Source organism: Nicotiana sylvestris, chromosome 1 (genome assembly GCF_000393655.2).
Source record: "Nicotiana sylvestris chromosome 1, ASM39365v2, whole genome shotgun sequence".
In the NCBI taxonomy this organism is placed as follows: domain Eukaryota; kingdom Viridiplantae; phylum Streptophyta; class Magnoliopsida; order Solanales; family Solanaceae; genus Nicotiana; species Nicotiana sylvestris.
Window position 1 is genome coordinate 65361766 of NC_091057.1, and position 25110 is coordinate 65386875.

The window sequence follows — 25110 nt, forward strand, 5'->3', positions numbered from 1 at the left end:
CTCCCTAACCATGAATGCAACATCGCGAATCTTCCGATCCGCATAACTCTTCTGTCTGGACTGGGCTATGCGAAGTCGATCCTAAATCACCTTAACCTTCTCCCAGGCATCCTGAACCAAGTCTGTACCCAATAGCCTAGCCTCGCCCGGCTCGAACCAACCTACTGGAGACCGACACTGTCTACCATACAAAGCCTCATTTGTGCCATCTGAATGCTCGACTGACAACTCCGCAAGTGGCAAGAACTGATCCCAAGAACCCCCAAACTCCATCACACATTCCTAGAGCATATCCTCCAGTATCTGAATAGTACGCTCAGACTCTCCGTCCATCTGAGGATGAAATGTTGTGCTCAACTCAACCTGAATAACTAACTCATGTTGTACGACCCTCCAGATCCGTGATGTAAATTGTGTACCCTGATTAGGGATGATAGTTATCGGTATACCATGAAGCCTAACGTTCTCGCGGATATAAACTCAAGCTAGCTACTCATAAGAATAAGTAGTCATCACAAGAATGAAATGAGCTGACTTGGTCAACCTATCCACAATCACCCAAACAGCATCAAACTTTCGCTGAGTCCGTGGAAGCTCAAAAATGAAATCCATAGTGATCCGCTCCCATTTCCAATATGGAATCTCTAGCTTCTAAAGCAATCCACCCGGCCGTTGATGCTCATACTTCACCTGCTGCCAACTTAGACAGTGAGTTGCATACTCTACTTTGTCCTTCTTTATTCTCCTCCACCAATAATGATGCCTCAAGTCCTGATACATTTTTGCGGCACCTGGATGGATAGAGTACCGCGAACTGTGAGCCTCCTGGAGAATCAACTCACGCAAACCATCTACATTGGGCACACATAGCCTGTTCTGCATCCTCAATGCACAATGATCTCCAATAGTTACCTACTTAGCATCACCATGTTGAACCATGTCCTTAAGGACAAACATATGGAGGCCGTCATACTGACGCTCCCTGATATGATCATAAAGAGAAGACTGAAAGACCACACAAGACAAAACTCGACTCGGCTCCAAAATATCCAATCTAACAAACTGGTTGGCCAAGGCCTGAACATCTAATGCCAATGGCCTCTTTGCTGTTAGTAGATATGCTAAGCTCCCCAAACTCTCCGCCCTGTGACTTAAGGCATCGACCACCATATTAGCCTTCCCGGGACGGTATAGAATAGTGATATCATAATCCTTAAGCAGATCTAACCACCTCCACTGACATAAGTTAATATCCTTCTATTTGAACAAATGCTGCAAACTCTGGTGATCGGTGTAGATCTCACAAGGGGCACCGTACAAATAGTGCCGCCAAATCTTTAAGGCATGAATAATAGCTGCTAATTCAAGGTCGTGGACATGATAGTTCTTTTCATGTACCTTCAGTTGTCTAGACGCGTAGGCAATCACCCTACAATTCAGCATCAACACCGTACTGAGACCAATACGCGACGCATCACAATACACAGTATAAGACCCCAAACCTGTAGGCAATACCATTACTGGGGCCATAGTCAAAGTTGTCTTGAGCTTTTGAAAGCTTTCCTCACACTCTTGTGTCCATTGGAATGGAGCACTCTTCTGGGTCAGCCTGGTCATAGGTGCTGTAATAGATAAGAAACCCTCTACAAATCGCCGATAATACTCCACCAAACCAAGAAAACTCTTTATCTCCATCGCTAAGGACGGTCTAGGCCAACTCTGCTCTGCCTCAACCTTCTTTGGATCCAACTTAATCCCCTCACTCGACACTTTGAGAATTTTGTATAACTTCTTTTCTCTGAAGGTCTAAGCACAGTCTCAAGTATTGCTCATGATCCTCCCGACTCCGGGAGTACACTAGAATGTCGCCAATAAATACAATGATGAATGAGTCAAGATAGGGCCGTAATACGATGTGCAACAAATGCATGAATGCTGCTGGAGTGTTGGTTAGTGTCACACCTCCTTTAGGGAGTTTTTTTTCCAATTTAAGTGACAATCGAAACGGGATTATTTATATCAAATTCAGAGTCGCCACTTAGGATATTTTATGGTGTCCCAAGTCACCGGTTCAAATCCCAAATCGAGGAAAGATTGACTCTATTTTACAGTCCAGCGAACACAGAAATCCAGGTAAGAAATTCTGTTAACCCGAGAAAAGGTGTTAAGCATTCTCGAGTTCCATGGTTCTAGCACGGTCGCTCAACTGTTATTATTGGCCTAATCATCTGATTTTAAAACACTTTTAAGCCTATGTGCATTTTTAAATAAAACTGCTTTTAATATTTCAGGAAAATTCAAGGTTATTTAAAACACATCGTAAGCCACGCTACATGAAATGCACCCGCAGTTCACGACACGTTCTATTTAACCTTGTTGAAAATTAGAATCGGGTCACATGAAATGCACACCCGAATTTATAACAATTACAAATCACAACTACGTCACAGGAACCGTACCTGTAGCCATGATAATCATTAAACGCGCCTAAAGCAAACTACGAGTATATATTGTTTGATTGTCTTAAAGTTCAGGGTTGCATGTGAGGTATTAATACTATGGAATTCTACGGGATTCGACCAACTTTTTTAATTTAACAAAAGCTATTGAGAAAGAAGAAAAATTAATTTAACAAAGCTATTGAGAAGGAAGAAAAATATAAAGTTGGAAGTAGATATTTCTCCATTAAGGATTTCAAGTTTGTCCAGTTATAGCTCAATCAAACTAGGGAAAATAGCTGAAAGAAGCAAATGAAATATAGACATAGAACGAAACAATCCAGATTGCAATCTACACCGACTAAACTCGTGCACATCGATGCTTACTGCTCAAGTGGTATTTTGATGACGAACTTGATTTCAAATTGCTACATGTGTATTTAGAATAAGAGTACAACTTTTGGAAGATGTCACAAACTTACACCAACAGTTGGTGCGCCAAATTAGTACACAATTCGCTTGATCAAATTGCCTTCCACAATCAAACACCAAATACATGTCGAGCATTTATTTAGAAGGAAAATAGATGCGGGATTCCAGAAGACGTGGACAATGGAAATACGAATAAATGCAACATCGCGCACTCGGTTCTTTCACAAACACTCGCAATGAACACAGAATGGTACGAAAAATCAGCCACTAAATCAATCAAAACTAGAACAGGGAGGTTAATTACACAGATTCCATATTCATATGTAAAATTCCAAGCAAACCTAATACCAATGTTCAAACTTAACAAGGTAAACAAAACCAATTTCATGAAATCGAAAACTAAGGCATTGCCGTCTCGAACCTCGACATACACAGAACGCAACTTCTTCAATGTTTTATCACAAAAGTATAGATCGATCTGTACATCGCCAAACATACAATCGACAGGGACTCAAGATCATTTCTCAAGTCAAGCTAACAGAAACAACCTCCAAATATTCCAAGAAGATCACGAACAATGACATCGATATTTCGTACCTAAAATGACGACAATGATCAACCAAACTGATTTAAGCACAACGAGACATGCTTCAAAATGTTGGAATGACTAAACTAGTTCAACAAACACATAAAGAATATCTAGTGACAGTCTAACAACTTAAAGTTGACACGAACATGCCGAAACACTTATGAAAATTGCAAGCAAGTCATCACTGATTTCATGATCCCTCCAATAACTACGTTGCCATGCCGAGCTCGAATCGATCATATAAAACATAAGCGTTCAGATCTGAAGCAATATATTAAAACACACAAAAAAAAGTCATGTAAGGCACAACAACAAACTCATATCCAACCTTAGTTAATCCATACACTTCAAAATTCAAATACTTCTCAAATCAAATTTCAATTAGCTCAAATGCTCTCCAAATTGATTTAATCCTAACACTTATCATCCTTCAATTCACTGGAAAAATAGAGGAAAAGATAGAATATGGACCTGAAAGTGAGATTTCAATTTATTTCTGCTCGGAATCACCTCAAGTGAATACAACAGCGAAAAGTCGAGAGAAATCAACAATAAAGCCAAAGAATGAAGCTGAGACCGTGAACCAGTTGGCGAAACTCGATTTGGCAATGGAACTCTCCAATCGGTGAACGAACTCAGAACCAAACCTCAATCGAAGTCCGTCTAGAACTTTTCTCCTCTCCCTCTATCCCGATTTTCTGTCTCTCTCGTGAGTATATGTGTGACTGTTTTGTGAAGAAGGTGTGGGCTTGGAGCAGTGTTCCACTGAGTTTTTCCGGTGGGTTTCGGAAGGGTGGCGTGGCTGAAGATGATGACAGGGGTGGTCGCCGGTTTTGTTCTTTCAAAATTAGGAAAAGAGATCCTTCATCTCTATTCAAAGAAGAGATGACTGTGACATTTGATTTTTGAGAAGGAGATGGTTCTGATGTTTCTAGGAAAATGAAAGCTCTCTAGGTTAGAATCAAACGAATGGTGCTTGTCTTTCATTGAAGAAGAAGAAGAAGCTCGGTGGGGGAGGGGTCTTTGTGTATTAGCGGCGGTCCTAAGATTTTGCTTTAGAGATCTCTTTTGTTGTTCTTTTGTTTTCAAAGAATAGGAAGAAGATGAAGAGTTTTTGTCCCCTCCTAAAATCAAGAAACCACCGATCTCTTAGGTTCTCCCATTTTTGTGTATTTTTGCTCTTAGGTCTTAGGCTCTCATTTTTTGTATTCTCTTTAGTTGATCTTTTTCAGAGGAAACGGCGCTAATTGTCCTTGTCTGTATATCTCCCCATTAGGTCTAGGTATGAGGTATTTGTAGGATTTTTTAGGTTAAGGGGTATGAGCCTAGAAATTATGGGCTGGGTCCAAAATTAGTTCTAGAAATGGTTTGCTCGAGCCCAAATTTTATTCTTTCTCCACGAACGAAACTAAAATACGACCTTATTTATTAATTAGTCCTACTTAAGTAAAATAATTATTAAAATAAGACTGGTCGTTAACACAAAACTATTTTTGGTATTTTTCAAGATTAAAAATGACTACAAAATATTAATAAAACTATTTTTTGTACTTTTTATTTTCTTGTAATAAAATAAAGTAAAAGAGCCAAAATTAGTTGAAATAGCGATATTAAGCCTAAATTAAATATTTTGATGGTAAAATATAAAAAATCTTGGGGAGGGTCAAAAATCACATGTCTACAGCTGCTCCTCTTTGACTGGAAACACGCAGAGTTTTCGGACAAAGAACGACTAGACAGATTTTTTGACCCGACCCTTATTTAAGGAGACGAAAACTAAGAGAAAAAGAGAATGTGACCGAGCCCTGGTATCTGAGATGCCTACATATCCTTGGATATAAAGGAATCAGGCCACGTGTAGTTTAGAGTTAAATGAGATGATGGAGTATACCGAGGTGGAGAGCCGGTCGAGGTGCCGTTCCGTCGAGGTTCCGGTCCGCGGTCTTGATGTTACATCAAAATTTAAAAAAATGAAAAAGACTAAGTCTGTCAACTATGAGTTACAAGATTCCTATCTATAAGTCTTCTGAAGCTTGATCTTGAGTTTTGAATGATTCTTCATGCAGACTTTGGATTTGAACCTTGATGCTTGCTAGTTGCAGGTGCTAGTTCATTCTTCTTTAGCTTTTCGGATCAAAGCCAGACACACCATGCTTGTGACTTCAGTCATGTCTTGAGTAGCTCACATCTTTCATCAACTTCTGCATGTGGATTCACTTTTTGCCTTTCTTCTACTTCTTTCTTTTTAATTCTGGATTGTGACTAACTTCCATTGATCATCTCGGACTGTTGACTCGCATTCTTGCCACGAGCTTCTTTCGTTGTTGACTCGAATTGCATTCTGAAGTGAATTCTCTTATTCTCCAGGTAGGCAACTGATTGCCAATATTCGAACTGTCTTCCTTTGAACCTTGTTGTTTTCCCTTTGTTCTCCAGGTGAGCTCCTGATTACCAACATTTGCACTGCTTTTTCCCTTGAGACTTGAAGTGCTTCCCTTTGTTCTTAGGTGGGCTCCTGATTTCCATCACTTGTACTGTTTCTCCTCGAAACTTGAACTGTTTCCCTTTGTTCTTCAGGTGGGCTCCTGATTGTTGAACTCCTTTGAACCTTGCTGTTTTTCCTTTGTTCTCCAGGCGGGCTCCTGATTGCTGAACACTTGAATTGCTTCTCCCTTTGTTCTCCAGGTGGGCTCCCGATTACTGAACTCCTTTGAACCTTGCTGCTTTCCCTTAGTTCTCTAGGTGGGCTCCTGATTGCTGAACACTTGAATTGTTTCTTCCTTTGTTCTCCAGGTGGGCTCCTGATTACTGAACCTTGATGTTTTCCCTTTGTTCTCTAGGTGGGCTCCTGATTGCTGAACACTTGCACTGTTGTTAATTGAAACTTGAACTGCTTCCCTTTGTTCTCAAGGTGGGCTTTTGATTGCTAAACTCCTTTGAACATGTTGTTTTCCTTTTGTTCTCCAGGCGGGCTCCTGATTGTTGTCTTCCCTTGAACACTGCTGCCTTCCCTTTGTTCTCCAGGTAGGCTCCTGGTTGCCGTCTTCCTTTGAACACTACTGCGTTCCCTTTGTTCTCCTGGTGGGCTCCTGATTGTTGTCTTCCTTTGAACATTGCTGCTTCCCTTTGTTCTCCAGGTAGACTCCTGATTACCGACACTTGAACTGTTTTTCCTTTGTTCTCCAGGTGGGCTCCTGATTACCGACACTTGAACTGCTTTTCCTTTGTTCTCCAAGTGGGCTCCTGATTTCCAACACTTGAACTGACTCCACTGAAACTGCTGCCTTTGAACCTGATTACAACAACAGACAAAACAAAAGAAATTTTTCTGCCCCAGTTTGATAGTTGAGTCATGCTCTCTTCCTAGAGGATCTCTGTAGAACGAACAAAATTCCTTGCCCCTGAACCATGCTTTTCCTCATGGAGGGTTCCTGTAGATCGAACAAATTTTACTTTCCCCTTCTCAAATCGCTTTTGTGTTGACAAAATTTGGGCACGACACTTGAAAAAAATTCAAACCTCCAAGCTTTGATTTGGACACAATTTTCGTCCTTGTTTCAAACAAAAAAACTTGTGAGTTTATAAATATGGTATTTGGTTTGTAGCCTTGCCTTTGAGGGCGATTGCTCCTTCACTTCCCATGATAACCTCGATTTCAACTCGAAAGACCTTGCCTGTTTATTGACTGACCACTTTCTCTGTTACCCTTATCACGAAAAATACCTCTAATCCGTTCAAACCCAATACCATTCATCTATTGCATTGTGCTCAGGCATTGACATATACTGAGCCTTTGTGTTTCACATGAATCCCAAAGCACGTCAATTGTCACCCACTCAATGTGCATGTTATTCTTTCCTGACTTAACCCACTAGCCTTGGCCTTGAGATCTATTGCCCCTTCACTTGCCATGATAACTTTGATTTCTGCTTGGGAGACCTTGCTTGTCATTGGTTAACCATTTTCTCTGTCAACCTTATCACAGAAAGTACCTCTGATCCGTTCAAACCCAATACCCTCTATCTGTTGCATTGCTCATGAATTGACCCATATCGAACCTTTGTATTTTACATGAATCCCAAAACACATTGAGTGTTGCCAACTCAGTGCGTCTACTATTATTTCTTTGACTTATGCCACTTTAATGTGCCAAACATATTCCGTTTATGCAATTAGAAAGCTGGTAGCAAATTTTGTAGTCATTTATCACTTGTTCCGACCAAACAGACTCAGGAAAAGGAAGCAAACAAGACAAAAGGAACAGAGTAAAGGACAATGGAAGGAGATGATTCCTAAAAAGAAAACTACAAAGTAGAAACTTATCGGATATGGATACCAACTCTAACGACCATGACATGTATTTTTGGATTAATGACCTAATCTGTCAAGAGAGTTTAATGTTCAACTCTTGTTGTACCTTTTCGCCGTGAATCTGGGCTTCAATGATCTGATTATTCTATCTGATTCACGATCCCTATTCGACTTGTGGTGCCCAAAGAGTTTTCACCATCAAGCCTCTCTCATTGTGTTCCTTCTCTCAACTCACCATCGCCCTATGGTACCTGTGAAGGTTTTCACCAATAACACTCTCTCATTTTGTTCTTTTCTTCTTATTTTCTCTGATTCTGCAGATGACAAGGCATTAACCATGGTAAAAACATCATATACTCTTGGCATGTCTAAACTCAGCACTCTCAAAGATTATCTGAGAGGTCTTTTTTGGACTGCAATATGGTCTTTGGACAGGGTTAGAAAGAAAAGATATCATAAAGGCTCAAAATAATTAAGACAATAGGGTTAATTTATCTACAACTTTTTGAATCCATTATAAAAATTTTGCCCCAATTTCTAAAACAGGGAAATTTGAATATATTTTTCCCTCTTTTGTTTTTTAATTTCCCACTCTCGACTTCGTGGGATTATGAAATATTTTATTTGGTATGACCGAACCCTAAGGCCGCCTACATATCTTGTGGTGACAAGAATCAGGTCAAACGTAGTTCACAAAACTACCTTTTGTTACTATTTGCCTTTTCTTTTCCTTTTCTTTCTTTTCTCTTTTTTTCCTTTTTCCTTCTTTTTTTTCTTTTTCCTTCTTTTTTCTTCTTCTTCTTTATCTCTATTTTTATCTCCTTTTTTTTTGAATTTGCCTTTTGGAATGAACTTTGTAAAATAAACCTATGAGGACATGAGTTCTTCCCTTTTTTTTTCGTATGACTCTAACTAGATTCCAAAAGAGGGGAGGTCAAAGAAATGAGTACAGACTCAAAAGGGTATCAAATGGTATAAGTGTTTGGGTAGCTGAAAGAGGGCCTCCAAATCCCTAAAAATGCCAAGTACAACACATGCAACTTAAAATGAAAATTGAAGATCATGCACAATATTTCTTTTGCGGCTTCGGCATTGATATTACTGATATGCCTTCCACTCTTCTTTAGCGCCTTGTCAAGTACAAAACTCTCGTTGGGTGATTCCCTTTTCACAATGGATATCCTCCGTCAATTCGGAAAAAACTTCCTTGACTTTATTTTTGAAACTTGAGATGCATTTGAACTCAAAGTTGCTTGCTTCAAATCGTCCGGGATGCACTCTCCTTTAACGAATTATTGTCACCTTATTAACTTCCCAAATTATCTGCCCCAATTTCACATGGTTCGGGCTTCAAATGATCTCAAAATGTCAAATTTGTACTTATTTCCGTCAAATGTCCATATCATCTTCAAAATTGTTTCATTGCTTCATGATTAAACTAACTTTAAAACCAGGCTTAGAATTATGCGTGCATGTCATGTCACTAGAGCCAGCATGAGGAAAAAAACTATAAAAGGAGAAGAGAACTAAACAAAAAATGACCAGAAATAACAGAAAACAGGAAATTGCATTAGACAGACGGTGAAAGGGTTTGAACAACAAGACAAGCAAAATAAACTGGGGCACAACCCTGGAACAAAACCAGACAACACTAAACGAGCTACTACGACTAAACAAACTAGGCAAAATAAAAGGATAGAAGGGTTTGAGTCACAAGACAATATCCGGATTACAACCCTAAAACTAATCCGGACAACAGAAATGACAACGAAATAAACCACCACAACTCCTCCCCGGGCTAACCAAGAATGGAGCGTCTTTCCAATTACCAAGCACGGCATCTTGGCCACTAGGTTTCGCATCACCATTACTAGGACCTTCACAAGTCTTCATCATATTAACTTTAGCGAATTGTGTTTGGGTCCCTTTTGCCGGCTCGTTTTTAAGATCAAACTCTGATAACGCTGAAAGCTTCGCAGCATGTGGACCTCCGAGGACCTCAGAAGAATTCTCATATTCCTTTTCAAAACAAATCATACCCACCATATGCGTCTCATTATGAACAGGTGATGGACTTTGGCTAGTGTCCACTGCATCTAGATTTTGCATGACAATGTCACATGTATCAATAAGCTTCTGAATTGCTTTTTTCAGGTGCCAACACTTTTCTGTGCTGTGACCCGGGGCATCGGAGAAATATGCGCACCTTTGAGAAAAATCAAACTTCTTTGGCAGAGGGTTTGACATTTTTTATCTGAATCGGCTTCAACATGTCCAATTGCCTCAACCTTTGGAACAAACTGACATATGATTCTCCAATAGGAGTGAAAGCCTTTTCTTTTTTCTGTTGTCTTTTCAGTTTGTATTCTAACCTCGGTTGGAACCTTTTGCGGGCAGGTGGCTGATATGCTTGAAGGGGCGGGTAAGACATTTGGGGAAGTGGTGTGGGCCATCACAGGCCTTGCGGGTGTGGAGCATATGGTGGTGCATTGTGGATAGGGTACTGGGAAAGTGATGTACGACTTTGGGGTTTCTGTGGAGAGAAGTAGCATTGGGAAGGATCATCTGGTGCACAAGGATATCCATGGGGTTGATGTCGAGGCTGAAAGCGTTGAGTAGGAATGCCCAGCGGATCATCTTTTCTATTTCTCTTTCTTCCACCCAAACTTACTAGGATGTTCTGAATGTCTTCCGTAGTATCTTTCAATGCCGAATAACATGATTTGCCTGACTTGATTCCCTCTTCTACTATATCCCCCATTTTTACCACATCATTGAAAGGTTTACCCAAGGTCAGAATCAAATTACTGAAGTAGGTGGGCCCCTAGGCTTGTAGGAAAAGCTCAACTATTTCTTCTTCACTAATCGGAGGGTTGACTCGAGTAGCTTGCTCTCTCCATCTGAGCCCAAACTCCCTAAAGCTTTCCTCCAGTTTCTTTTCCATCTTAGAGAGGGAGGAGCGGTCTGGGTAATGTCTAATTTGTATTGAAAGTATCGAACAAAATCTTGAGCGATGTCGCCTAATGTATGCCACTTACCGACATCTTGATGATTATGCCATTCCAAAGCTTCCCCAGTCAAGCTCTCACTGAAATACGCCATCATCAAATCATCTTTCTCGCCAACACTTCTCATTTCCCTGCAATAACCCCTCAGATAGGCTACCGGATCTCCACGCCCCTCATACAAATTGAACTTTGGCACTTTAAACCTCGTAGGCAGATGAACATGAGGGAACATATGAATCTGATTTCTCATCTCTTGCATGCTCCTTAAGGACTGTTCTTTACCTTTCAGCTTCCTCGATATTTCATCTCGCTCTTCTTTTCCTGTGACCTTTTCATTTTCAGTATGAGGCTCATTCCGAGGGCTCTTCTTGTATGAGTCAAGAACCTTGTGGGCAACCTCTGAGGGGTAGTATTGGGCATCATGAACTTTGAGTGGGTATTCATTGTTGGGGATAGTAGATATGACAGGAGGGCAATTTTGGGGAAAGGTAATTGGAGGACGAGTGATAGAGCTATTAGGGTGGTTGGGAAAGCTGTGATAAGCGGGAAAATCTGGAGATTATGGGGAATCAGCACTATGACCGGAGTTTGGGTAAGGGTAGCATCTAGGAAGGTAAGTGGTGGCGGGGGTGGTGCATTCCCAGTCATCCAAGCCCGATACATGTCCGCCATGTGTTGTCTTAACATCCTCACCTCTTCGACCAACCCATTGTCCTATTCAACCAATTGCTTTTGGGCACCCGTATCAACCAACTCAGTTCTGTTGTCATCTGCCATTGCCTTTCAACTGTATGTTGTAGAGAAGAATTACCACTTTAAGAACCACAAACCAACCACCTTGCTATAATGAAGATAACAAAAGGAACAAAATGAAGTCATCACGTTAGCGTTAGGGAATTTAACGTAAGATAATCCCATTTTATCTGCAATGCACCTAGCCACAGTTATCGGTTCTAAAATGACTTCGAGGGTACGAAGGTCAGGTGGCATCATCCCAATTTGTTCATCTCAATCCTCTCTTTTCTTTCCTTTTCTAGCACTTGCTTGCTCATTTTCCTTCCTCTTTTTTTTTGGCTAATTATCACTCTCTTCTTTCCTCTCATTTCTCACGTCCCACAACTTCATCCCTTTTTTTGTCTTTTCTCTTTTTTCTTTTTTTTTATTTTCGTTCTTTTTCTCTTTTTTCTTTTTTAATAAAAATTATTCGATCGAACCTTATGTAGGTTGCCTACGTATCGTGACGCCGCATGAATCAGATATTTGCGTAGTTCGGGAAGATCGGGAATAAAGTAACAAACTAACGTTCTCAATTTTTTCTTTTTTTTCTTTCTTACCTTAATGACTACTCTAACGAGAAAAAGGAAATAAAAGAAACAAATCTCTTCTTTTTTTGAGTTTTTTAGACTTAATGTTCTATAACATATTCTAAACTCAAGCTTAATGGATTTTTTTTCTTTTTGAAACAAACACTCTACGGGAAATTATTAAGGAAAAAACCCTACAAGGAAAAAATATTTTTTTTATTTTTTTTTCTTTTTAGGAAGGAAATCTAAATAATAAACCAAAGAAAATATTTTGAATTTTCATTTGATATCCCTGAAGAAAGATTTCAAACGAGAAATGAACAAGATAAATTTCTTTTTTGGATTTCAGTGTTTGATTACCTAAAGAAGAAACTCTAAAAATAAACCAAAGAAAAAGTATATTTTTTTCTTCTATGTACAATATTCTAATGTTCTAACGAAAATAAGAAAAAGTTTTTTTTTTCATTTTTCATTAATTTCCCAAAGAAGCACATTGAAAGAAAATCTTTTTGGATTTTGGAATTAATACCTTAAAGAAAACTTTTTTAAAGAGTTACTAAAAAAAGTTCTTTTTTTTTGAATTTTTAGTCTTAATGTACCGAGAGGGAATATAAAAGCAATTTTTATTCTGAGTTCTAAATATCAACTTCGTAAGGAAAATCACCTCAAAATTTTTATTTTTTAATTTCTAGAATTAGTATTCTAAAGAAAACATCTAACAGAAATATAAAAACGCAAAATCTCTTCTTTTTTTTGATTTATTACACATCTTTTTAAAAAAAATATAAAATAGGAAATACAATAACAAAAGACTCGACATTACTGTACAAAACTAGAATGTAAAAGATGACGTAAAAAAGAAAAACATACTCAAAATATAAAATAAAAAAAATCTCCTTAAGCCACTTCTGATCGAGCGATCCTAACTAGATGGTCTTGGGGCGTCTCATGCTCAAACCCCGGTAAGTAAATCCACACCTGTATGAGAAAAAATTAAAACCAAATAAGTTAAAGACCAAAAATGCTATGTGAGACAATAACCCTTCCTGTTGGACATATGCAAGGCATGACTGAGGCTATTTTTGCAAAACGGCTTATTTGGCCAAAAGGTGGCTAGAAGTGCAAAATTTGGCTAAGACCCCGCAAAGTCAAGAACCTAAGATTTACTAGGAAGACTGGACTTTATGTGGGTTGTCTACGTATCATGCCCCGAAAGACGAGAATCAGGTATGCGTAGTTTGGGCCAATTGGGTACGGGCGAGAAATAAAAAAAATAACTAATTTAGAGAAAATATATTTTTTTTTGTCTTTTTTTTTTTGAAAAATGATGAAACATGTAAAATCTTTTTGGATTTTCTTTTCTCATTTTTTTTTGATTTTTTTGAAAAAAAATGATGGGGAAAGTGCAAAATCTTTTTGGATTATTCATACTTTTTTTCTTTTTCTTAAAAAAAAGTGTGAGAGAAAAACATAAATGGGCTTTACTTGCTTTATTTTCACACTTTACACTCTTTTTTTCTCATTTACCCCCAGCCATCATTGGTCTGCCAAATGACCCTTTTACCCTTGAAGAAATGCAACATGTAGCACATATGATGCATCAGGATGATCTTTTATTTTTTGGGTACACCCGTCCTAGACGGACCCAACCCCTGTGTTGAGTCCCCAAAGGCAAATGCACATTATGCAAATAAGCATTCCTACTAGGGATCCAGCATGAGGCTGAGTTATTCTAAGTTTAAAACCTGGGTGCATTATTCTATCCCTGGATTACCCGATCGGACAACTCGAGCTGGAGGGGGGGGGGGACAGCGTACCGGTAACCAAAAGATCATCCGGCTTTACAACTTGTCCGATCCTCGTTCTAAATTGGGATATGAAACTAACAGAAAGAAGTCACGCCAGCGTGCACTCCTCAGAAGATAGAAGAGAGGGGTCTCATAGCAGTTTATATATACAGTTCAGATAATATCAAAGCGGTAAAAAGCAACATTTAGCACATTAGGCCCAAACATGTAAATAAAACCAGATAATAAATCAAGTCAAACTAACAATTATTCTAAGCTCGAATTCTTTAACCCTGAACTAGAAGTTCTGGGTTTTGGTCCCCAGCAAAGTCACCAGAGCTGTCACGCCTCCTTTTTCTACCCCGAAAAGGGTATAGGGAGTTTTTTCCAATTTAAGTGACAATCGAAACATGATTATTTATATTAAATTCAGAGTCGCCACTTGGGATATTTTATGGTGTCCCAAGACACCGGTTCAAATCCCGAATCAAGGAAAGATTGATTCTGTTTTATAGTCCGCGAACACAGAAATCCGGGTAAGGAATTCTGTTAACCAGGGAGAAGGTGTTAGGCATTCCCGAGTTCCGTGGTTCTAGCACGGTCGCTCAACTGTTATTATTGGCCTAATCATCTGATTTTAAAACACTTTTAAGCCTATGTGCATTTTTAAACTTTAAAACCGCTTTTAATATTTCAGAAAAATTTAAGGTTATTTAAAGCACATCGTAAGCCACGCTACATGAAATGCACCCGCGGTTCACGACACGTTTTATTTAACCTTGTTGGAAATTAGAATCGGGTCACATAAAATGTACACCTGAATTTATAACAATTATAAATCACAATTACGTCATGGGAACCGTACCCATAGCCATGATAATCATTAAACGCGCCTAAAGCAACTACGAGTATATAATGTTTGATTGTCTTAAAGTTCAGGGTTGCATGTGAGGTTCTAATATTATGGAATTCTACGGGATTCAACTAACTTTTTAATTTAACAAAAGCTATTGAGAAAGAAGAAAAATTAATTTAACAAAGCTATTGAGAAGGAAGAAAAATATGAAGTTGGAAGAAGATATTTCTCCATTAAGGATTTCAAGTTTGTCCGGTTATAGCTCAATCAAACTAGGGAAACTAGCTGAAAGAAGCAAATGAAATATAGACATAGAACGAAACAATCCAGATTGCAATCTACACCGACTAAACTCGTGCACATCAATGCTTACTGCTCAAGTGGTATTTTGATGACGAACTTGATTTCAAATTGCTACATGTGTATTTAGAAATAAGAGCACAACTTTTGGAAGATGTCACAAACTTACACCAACAGTTGGTGCGCCAAATTAGTACACAATTCGCTTGATCAAATTGCCTTCCACAATCAAACACCAAATACATGTCGAGCATTTATTTAGAAAAAAAACAGATGGGGGATTCCAGAAGACGTGGACAATGGAAATACGAATAAATGCAACATCGCGCACTCGGTTCTTTCACAAACACTCGCAATGAACACAGAATGGTACGAAAAATCAGCCTCTAAATCAATCAAAACTGGAACAGGGAGGTTAATTACACATATTCAATATTCATATGTAAAATTCCAAGCAAACCTAATACCAATGTTCAAACTTAACAAGGTAAACAAAACCAATTTCATGAAATCGAAAACTATGGCATTGCCGTCTCAAACCTCGACATACACAGAACACAACTTCTTGAATGTTTTTCCATAAAAGTGTAGATGGATCTGTACATCGCCAAACATACAATCAATACGGACTCAAGAGCATTTCTCATGTCAAGTGATCACGCCCAACTATGCCTTATAAAAAGGGCAATGCGGACGTTGCAAATATAACCTGAGTATTACGCTCAGGGTCGAATCCACAGAGAGTTAACCTATCAATCACTATCTTTAGACCCACTAAACTCTTCAGAACCAGCTTCCCAAATATTTGAATCACAAGTTGATGGTTTCTACAGTAACTAAAATTGCAAGTAAATAAACAGCTGTAAACTAAGGATGCTAAGGTTGTAAACAAAGGTGAAAAAAAGCTAAGGTAAAGATTTCTCCTATTGATGGAATCCCTTATGTTTATGCGTCATACAAATTTACCAACACACCTCTATCAATCATGAACACTTTTCTTACCGTAAATCTCTCCCGAGTAATCACAGTAATATACTATTGCACTCTCCCGAGATACACTAGCTAGCTTTAATTAACACAGTTCACTTAAGATTGCACCCAAGGCTTCGTTATCCCTAATCCCGCCTTTAAACCCGCAGTTATAGATTCCTCTTATACTTTAGGAGTGGTGTTATTCAACAATAACCTAAATATGCACTCTCTCCCGAGTTATGCACACTAAATAGGCACAGCTAATTGAGGATCCTGTCAATTAACTACAACAAGAACATAGTTGAATAAATAAAGATTGAAACTAGCAATTTGTATTCACATAAACAAGAAGTTCATCCCCCAATAGGTTCCATCAAAACCTTAGACAAAAGATTTAGCTACTCATAACTATGGGTAAATAAACTAAAACAATGTTCATCATAAAACTTGCAAGAAACATAAAGAGAAGAAGAAACCAAGATGTTTTGGGTGATCTCTCACACTTGTTCTTCTTCCAAAACTACTCTCCAAAACAATACATGCCTCTCTTGGGCGGAGTCTAGTGTTTAAAATAGGGTTTGAGGCTGAAAATCCCGTGTTTTGCACTTTAGTCCCTGAACTTTCCGCCTCTTGCCGCGGTTCTGCCGCAGTCGCGGTAGAACCGCGACCAAACATGGCCTCTGATCTTCCTTCTATCCGCGAACATCCTTCACCGCGGTTCTACCGCGGTCGCGGTGGAACCGCGGTAGACTCAGTTTTCTGATTCTTCAGCCTGTTTTTGCGTGGTTCACTTGGGATATTTCATGGTTGGCCTTTCTTTCTTCATTTTTCACTCCAAAAGTGCTCCCCAACCTTCCTTAGTCATATATAACCTGCAAATCATTAAAAGCACTAATAAGAGCATTTTGTTATCACTTTTATTATCAAAACTATGCCAGAAGGCGGTTATTTAGGGTCTGAATAAAGTTAAATTCACCTATTATCAACACCCCACACTTAAACCTTTGCTCGTCCTCGAGCAAGCTAAACCACACTTCTAGGCCTACCCATTTGACGCATTACCCCATGTATGTCACACCTTCCATTTTGACAGAACAGCCTAAGAAATGTGCCGGTCACACCCCAGTTGTAGACTCTACTGCCATGACACACTTGCGCTCACTCTAGTTACTCTAACAGAGGTGAAGACTTACTTTTTCTTCCTGAGTCACATTCCCTCACATTAAAAAAAATCTGAGAGCATTTCCACATGCATAAAATTTAAACACAAGGAATCGAAGATATCAAGAATTCACTCACTCTCAAAAATAACATTCATATGCCACAAAAGATGCACCATAAGCTTGCTCGTAGTGTATTACTCTACTAATGGAGCTCATTCATTCTAGGATCAATTAGGACTTTATTTGGTTGTAATGTAGGCTGAGGGACGGTTAGGATACATTTAGATATAAGAGTGACTACACCTCCCCAAGCACTTTAATACATACACTTTAATATTTAAAACCACACTTATGTCAAACCAAAACTCCACCTTCATATCAATGTATATTAACTCCATATTTCTTTAAGCACAATTACATCAAAAGTCACCGCCACAAGAAATATTCTTCACAACAATACAACTTTTTTTTTTCTTTTTCAATTCAAGTGGCTCTTACATTTTTTTTAAGAAATAGTGCACCTTTCTCCTTATTTCATTAGTTCCGCTCAAAAGCCAAACCAACCACCCCACACTTTAACTTTTATAAAGTTCATAACAATTCAAGTGCTCATGAGAGGTGAAAAGGTTCAAAAGATGGTTAATTCAAACAAATGGGTAAGGCTTGTAATGTGGTTGCCAAAGAAACAGGATTACAGGCTCAAAGGGGTTAACTACGATACATAACAATTAGGCGGGTAAAATATAGATATCTGGCTCAACAAAGAAAATGCCTATATCACTTCCAAGACTGAACAAAACTACTATTTCGCTTTGCAAACACACGGGGCAAGTTCTAGGCATCAAATGCAATGCACAGAATACAACAAACCTCACACACACATGACACATAACTCATTCTGAATCAGTTTATCAACACACTCATACAAGCGTTCGAGCAAGGCAAGATGTGCAATATTAAGGCATAGATTTATAAGTCCACAACTGAGCCCAGACTTCACACTCTCAAGTTCGTTTTAGTTGTTTGCAGGTGTGTGCATCACGGGTAGAATTCTAGCCTTTACCTATCTCAGTTCTAACTACAAACGGAAAATCTACCTAACCCGGTTCAAGCAAAACCCTTGGAAAAGAACCGTGGCCAAAAGAAAAACCAAGGGGGACTTGCTACACTACCTAACTAGAGCAATACACAATGCTTATGTACAGTACACATATAACTAGAGCAAGTCTCCCACCCCACACTTAAAAATAATGGCATGTCCTCATGTCATATCAAGAAAGTAAAGAGCAGAAGGGTAAGAAGACTTCCCTGAGACTCAATCAGAGTCGGAGACGGTGTGGGGATCCACATGGCAAGCTCTCCCCAGAGCACGGAACCAGGCCATGAACTTGTTCTAAGAGAGGGCCTGCCTCTGAGACATTGCATCCATTCGTGTGTGTAGGCCATCCACTGAGGCGTGGAGATTCGCGACCTCTTCCTCCATGGAACGCAGCATAGGCCTGGTAGACTGAGATCTGGCGAAGCCTTCCCCAGTATGGGGGCGCCGAGAGGGTCCCGCACTGTCAGTCGATCTCCTGGACGGTGCACTCGGAAATGGGTCAGCATCCTCATCATCTATCACAATTGTAGCACGTGTACCCCTGCCCACTCTGATGCGTGAAGCGCGGAATGGTGTTTCAGGTGCCAACTCTCCATCGGCAGGACCTGTGGGGACCCCCCTCCGCAAGCACAGTGCAGTCACCAAGGAAGGGAAGTAAAACCCCTTTGACAGCAGCGGTCCCCGCAGTACCATTTCGTCACTAATTACCCGGGCTGCATCAAAGTCCTTCTTCGTCACGAAACACCATGTCAATAATGCTCTGTTGAAGTTCACATCAGTGGTGTTGCTGGATGGCATGAACCGGCTGCAGATGATAGTCAACCAACACTTAGCCAAATGCGTGAAAGAATTGGAATTCAGGGTGCTTTGGTCTTTGATCCAGGTGGGGTGCCCCCCAGCACAAAGTACATCCGTCATAGACTCCCACGTGACACCTGGTCTGTCATGGTAGAAATCAACGTCGCCCATGAACTGGGGCAGCTGCAATACCTGTTGGACAGTCACAATAGAGGCATCCACCACTATGCCTCGCACAATCACCTCCCGCAGCATATGTGCAGGGCAGTTCGCGTAAAACTCCCTAACAATCATCCGGTTCACCGGGCCGAGCGGATCAAAGAGGAATTCCATTTCCCTCCTCCGAATTTCTTCATACATGTCCTCTTATTCCACTCGGAGGGCTTCCCGGTCAATTTGAATCTCGTGAATGAAGTTCTTTCCAGCCTTCGCATTAAAATCATCCTCAGCTCGTTCCGATTCAAACCGGGACTCGTCAAATGTCGGCTGGAGGGATGTGCCCGCCCCTCTCCTTTGCCTTTTACGTGCCATAGTACCTGCAGGGAGTCAGAAAAAAAATCAACTTCATCGTAATTAGTGCCAGTCAGATGGGTACGCAGACATCGCCACCGTATGGCACCAAAACAATGCCCCCATATAATTTTTCATGACAACTAGCCGCACAAGCGGGGTAGTGAAGGTCATAACCTCCATAGGCTTCACAACAGAACTACTTACCACATTCTGCCAACACCACCCCACACTTACTCCCGTGCATATCTTTCCAAACATAAACAACACCCCCTATCCTTGAGTACAACACTCCCCAATTAGGGGTGGGTAGAACCCGCTCCGCAATATCACAACAACTCCAAAATTGTGGCCCACATGGTGCCTAACAACAACTATTCCCAAAAGATTAGATTTTTTTTTTTGACTAAATAAATCACAAACACCATGAAGCCTCAAGCACCTTAACACCGACCAAGTTCATGACATTATCATTCAACAACGAAAATCAAGAACAAAGCGAAAATTGACAAAAATTATATGAAGCCTACCTAGGTTAAAACTAAGTAAAAGTATTCTAGATTACACAAAAATAGAAGATTAAGTAGAGAGAGAAAAATAAAAACTTACTAGTGTGGTTGAGTAGAAGTGGGTGATGAAGGTGGATGGCAAGGGAGGGTGATAATGGGGTTTTGGGAGGAGAAGAGTGGAAGAGAGAAGATAGAGAGAAGATGGAGAAGAAGAGAATGAGAAAAGAAAAGGGGGGGTTGTGTTTTATTGTGCTGGGCAGATGGGGGGATTAGTGGTAGGTGGGTGTGTGTTATTTTTGGGTAAAAGGGTTTATTTTTTTATTTTTATTTTTTTTTTAAAAAATCGGACCTGGACCCGATCTGTGTCCGCCGCGGTTCTACCGCTATAGCGGTGGAAACGCGGTAGACCAAGTTCAGAGGGTCGTACTTACCGCGACCGCGGTGGAAACGCGATAACTTGGGTTCCAGAGAGGGGTCAGTACCGCGGTTTGACCGCGATCGCGGTAGAACCGCGGTCTGACCGCGTCTCTGATTCAGACACCTTTTTTTTTATTTTTTTTATTTTTATGTTTATGTTATGCTTACAACAATTTCGTGAGTTGCCTCCCACGGAGCGCCTGATTTAACGTCGCGGCATAACGCAGGATGAGCGCATTTAAGGCTCGCTCGACCTCTGTGGTTCAGTCAAGTGTAGTTCAGACCCTTCCTTAAGCTCGCTCATACCCACATACAACTTCAATCTCTGACCATTGACCCTAAATGTACGAGAATCATTCTCAGTGGCAACTTCAACCGCTCCTGACGGGAAAACTTCAACTACTCGAAATGGTCCCGACCATCATGACTTCAGCTTGCCCGGGAACAACCTTAGTCTTGAGTTGTATAGCAATACCATGTCCCCAGGTTTGAAATTTTGCTCGACAATGTTTTGATCGTGTAGTTTCTTCATTCTCTCTTTGTACAGCCTTGTACTCTCAAAAGCAAGATACCTGAATTCCTCGAGCTCATGCAATTCTGTGACTCTTGATGTGCCCGCAACTTCCATATCTAAGTTTAGTTGCTTTAGTGCCCACCACGCTTTATGCTCAAGTTCTATAGGTAGGTGACATGCCTTCCCAAACGCTAACTTGTATGGTGACATACCAATTGGTGTCTTGAAAGCTGTTCTGTAAGCCTAGAGTGCATCATCTAGCTTCCTTGCCCAATCAGTTCTTGTGGTGTTTACAGTTTTTGTTAACACACTCTTGATTTCCCTGTTGGATACCTCAACCTGTCCGCTAGTCTGCGGGTGGTAAGGAGTAGCTACCTTGTGGCGCACATCGTATTTCATAAGCAACTTCTCGAAGGCTCTATTGCAGAAGTGAGTGCCTCCGTCGCTAATAATCGCCCGTGGTGTCCCAAAGCGGGTGAATATGTTCTTCTTTAGAAATCCCACCACCACTTTCGCATCATTTGTGGGCAATGCTACAGCTTCCACCCACTTGGACACATAGTCTACAGCAACAAGGATGTATTTATTGCCATAGGAGCTGACGAAGGGACCCATGAAATCAATCCCCCAGACGTTGAACACTTCTATCTCCTGAATTGGGTTCATGGGCATTTCGTGGCGCCGGGAAATGTTCCCTGTGCGTTGACATTCATTACAACCTTTCACCCATGAGTGCGCATCTTTAAATACAGTCGGCCAGAAAAATCCGGCCTCTAGCACCTTCGCTGTTGTCCTGATCCCTCCAAAGTGTCCACCATAAGCCAATGCATGACAAGCCTGCAAAATAGAAGATTGTTCTATCTCGGAGACGCATCTCCGGATCATGTATCCAGGCATATTCTAAAGAGATAGGGCTCATCCCAATAGTACAAGCGGCTTTCGCGAAAAAATTGTTTCCTCTGGACCGATGAAAGGTCGTGAGGGACTATACCACTGGCTAGGTAATTGGCCAAGTCTGCATACCATGGCGCTTCCTGATGAGTGGTGGCGAGCAGTTGCTCGTCTGGAAAAGTTTCCAGAATTTCCTCAACTTCAATTGCATTTTCAGATCCCTCCAGTCGTGATAGGTGATCAGCGACTTGATTCTCAGTGCCCTTGCGGTCACGTATTTCAAGATCAAACTCTTGCAGAAGCAGCACCCAACGAATCAGGCATGGCTTAGAGTCTTTCTTTTCTATTATTAAGTATCTGAGAGCAGCATGGTCAGTGTATACAATTACCTTTGATCCTATCAGGTAGGACCGGAACTTGTCGAATGCGAACACCACAGCTAGCATTTCCTTTTCAGTCACCGTATAGTTCAACTGGGCTCCACTCAGCGTTCTACTACCATAGTAGATTGGGTGCATCAATTTATCTTTTCGCTGGCCCAGCACTGCCCCCACTGCGTAGTCACTAGCGTCACACATTAGTTCGAACGGTTGCTCCCAGTTGGGGGCAACAATGATGGGTGATGTGACCAGCCTCTGCTTCAGCTTCTCAAACGATACCCTGCAATCATCAGAAAATACAAACGGGTGATCTTTCTCTAATAACTTACAGAGAGGATTGGCGATTTTGGAGAAGTCTTTTATGAACCGCCGATAGAAACCGGCATGTCCAAGGAAACTCTTAATTGCTTTGACCGAAGTTGGTGGAGGCAGCTTTGCTATTACATCAACCTTTGCTCGATCTACCTCTATTCCCTTGCTTGACACACGGTGCCCCAGAACTATGCCTTCTTGTACCATGAAATGGCACTTTTCCCAATTCAGCACCAGATTTGTCTCGATACACCTTTTCAGCACACGCGTTAGATTCACCAGGCACTCATCAAATGAATTCCCCACCACTGAGAAGTCATCTATGAACACCTCCATTATATCCTCAACCATGTCAGTGAATATGGCCATCATGCACCGTTGGAATGTGGCGGGTGCATTGCATAGGCCAAAGGGCATCCTCCTAAAGGCATAGATGCCATAAGGGCATGTGAAAGAGGTCTTCTCTCGATCCTCAGGTGCAATGGAAATCTGATTGTACCCTGAGTACCCGTCCAGAAAACAAAAGTGTGACCTCCCTGCTAATCTATCCAGCATTTGATCAATGAAGGGAAGTGGGAAGTGGTATTTCCGGGTGGCTAGATTCAACTTTCGATAATCCATGAAAATTCTCCAGCCTGTGACGGTTCTCGTTGAGATTAGTTCATTGTTGTCATTCTTCACAACCGTCATGCCACCCTTCTTAGGCACAGATTGAACTGGGCTAACCCAGCTGCTGTCAGAGATTGGGAAAATAATTCCCGCATCTAGCCACTTTATCACTTCCTTCTTCACCACCTCCTTCATATTCGGGTTCAGCCTCCTCTGATGTTCCCTGGAAGGTTTGTGCCCCTCTTCCAGCAGAATCTTATGCATGCAGTACGCGGGGCTGATCCCCTTGATATCTGCCATGGTCCACCCAATGGCAGTTTTGCATTCCTTCAATACCTGTAGAAGCTGTTGAACCTGCACATCTAACAAACCAGATGAGATAATAACAGGTAGAGTGGAGTTAGGTCCCAGAAATTCATACCTGAGGTGGCCTGGCAATGGCTTTAGTTCCAGCTTCGGTGGTTCTTCAATGGATGGCTTAGCTGGAGGAGTCTCCCTCTTTTCTAAGTGTAGGGGCTCAAACTCTAGATTTCTTTCCCAAAACCCTCTACCTTCTAATGTCAACACCCATTCTGCCAAGTCCTCACCGTTCACTTCCTCCAAATTCGTCAAACATGCAGCGAGGGGATCCTCAATCGTCAACACTTCATCATCAGACTGAACGATTACATCCACGGCATCAATAAGAGAGCAACTTGCGAACTCACTTGGGCGCCTCATAGATTTCTGCACATTGAATATAATCTCTTCGTCATTGAGCCTCATCTTAAGCTCTCCGGTCTCACAATCAATAAGAGCTCTCCCTGTGGCTAAGAATGGTCTTCCTAAGATGATAGGAATTCCTTCATCTACTTTGCAATCCAATATCACAAAGTCAGCAGGGAACACGAACTTCCCCACCTGAATAAGTACATCATCAAGGATCCCAAATGGACGCTTCACAGTCCTGTCAGCCAGCTGCAACAACATAGAGGTGGGTCTAGCTCTCCCAATGCCCAACCTCTTGTAAATGACCAGGGGCATAAGATTAATGCTGGCCCCTAAATCACAGAGTGCTTTCGCAAAAGCAAAGTTTCCAATAGTACATGGAATAGTAAAACTCCCGGGATCTGAGAGCTTTTCAGCAACAGGTCTAGTTACCACTGCACTGCACGTCTGAGTAAGTGTCACCGTAGCCAAGTCTTGGAAGTCAAATTTTCGGGACATTAAGTCTTTCATCATTTTTGCGTATCCAGGCATCTCCTTTGAAGCTTCGATCAATGGAATATTTACCTGAATTTGCTTGAGCATCTCAAAGAACTTTTTGTATTGCTCCTCCTTTTGGTGTTTAGCCAGCCTCTGCGGAAATGGTGCAAGAGGTCTTTTCTTCCCAATCACTTGGGACTTTTCTTTCTCAGCTACTATCTCTACTACTGGATCTTCATCTGCTTCAGCAACTTTCTCGGTCTTCTGCTGAGTATTCTTTTCTTCCTGAGCAGGCTGGACTGTCACTTCTATCAGCCTTATGGATTCATCCAGCTCAATGGGTACTTGAATAAGTGTCTCAGCCTGTATATTGTCACGAACTCTCTCCTGCTCTTCATCGAGATCCCTGCCATTACGGAGACTCACCGCCATCAGCTGCTTCGGGCCCTGATCTTTAGGATTGATTTGGGTATCTGCAGGTAGCGTTCCTTGAGGACGATTATTCAGAGACATTGAAATTTGGCCCACCTGCACTTCAATATTTTTGATAGCTGCGTCATGTGCATCTACTCTCTCATTTATCTTCGCAGTGGACCCAATAACCTGCTGCATCATTGCTTCCAGTCTTGCAAACCCGTCGTCCTGTCTTCCACCATGCTGTTGCTGAGGCGGGTGGTACCCCTGCTGCTGATTGTTGTACCCCTGGGATCTAGGATACGGAGCCAT

The 25110-nt window shown here is 41.0% G+C and overlaps 1 protein-coding gene and 1 long non-coding RNA gene across 2 annotated transcripts; both read right to left on the minus strand.

Annotated features, from left to right (window-relative positions):
* Positions 1–3118: 3118 nt before the first annotated feature.
* Positions 3119–4638, minus strand: LOC104214258 (uncharacterized). The gene is made up of 2 exons (XR_707864.2): positions 3931–4638; positions 3119–3467 (listed from the first exon to the last, which is right to left on the minus strand). It is a non-coding gene; the product is annotated as an uncharacterized lncRNA (long non-coding RNA).
* A 17250-nt stretch (positions 4639–21888) lies between these two features.
* On the minus strand, positions 21889–25110 carry LOC138870785 (uncharacterized). Its single transcript, XM_070148625.1, has one exon. The coding sequence runs from the start codon at positions 25108–25110 to the stop codon at positions 21889–21891; it is 3222 nt and encodes a 1073-aa protein (XP_070004726.1).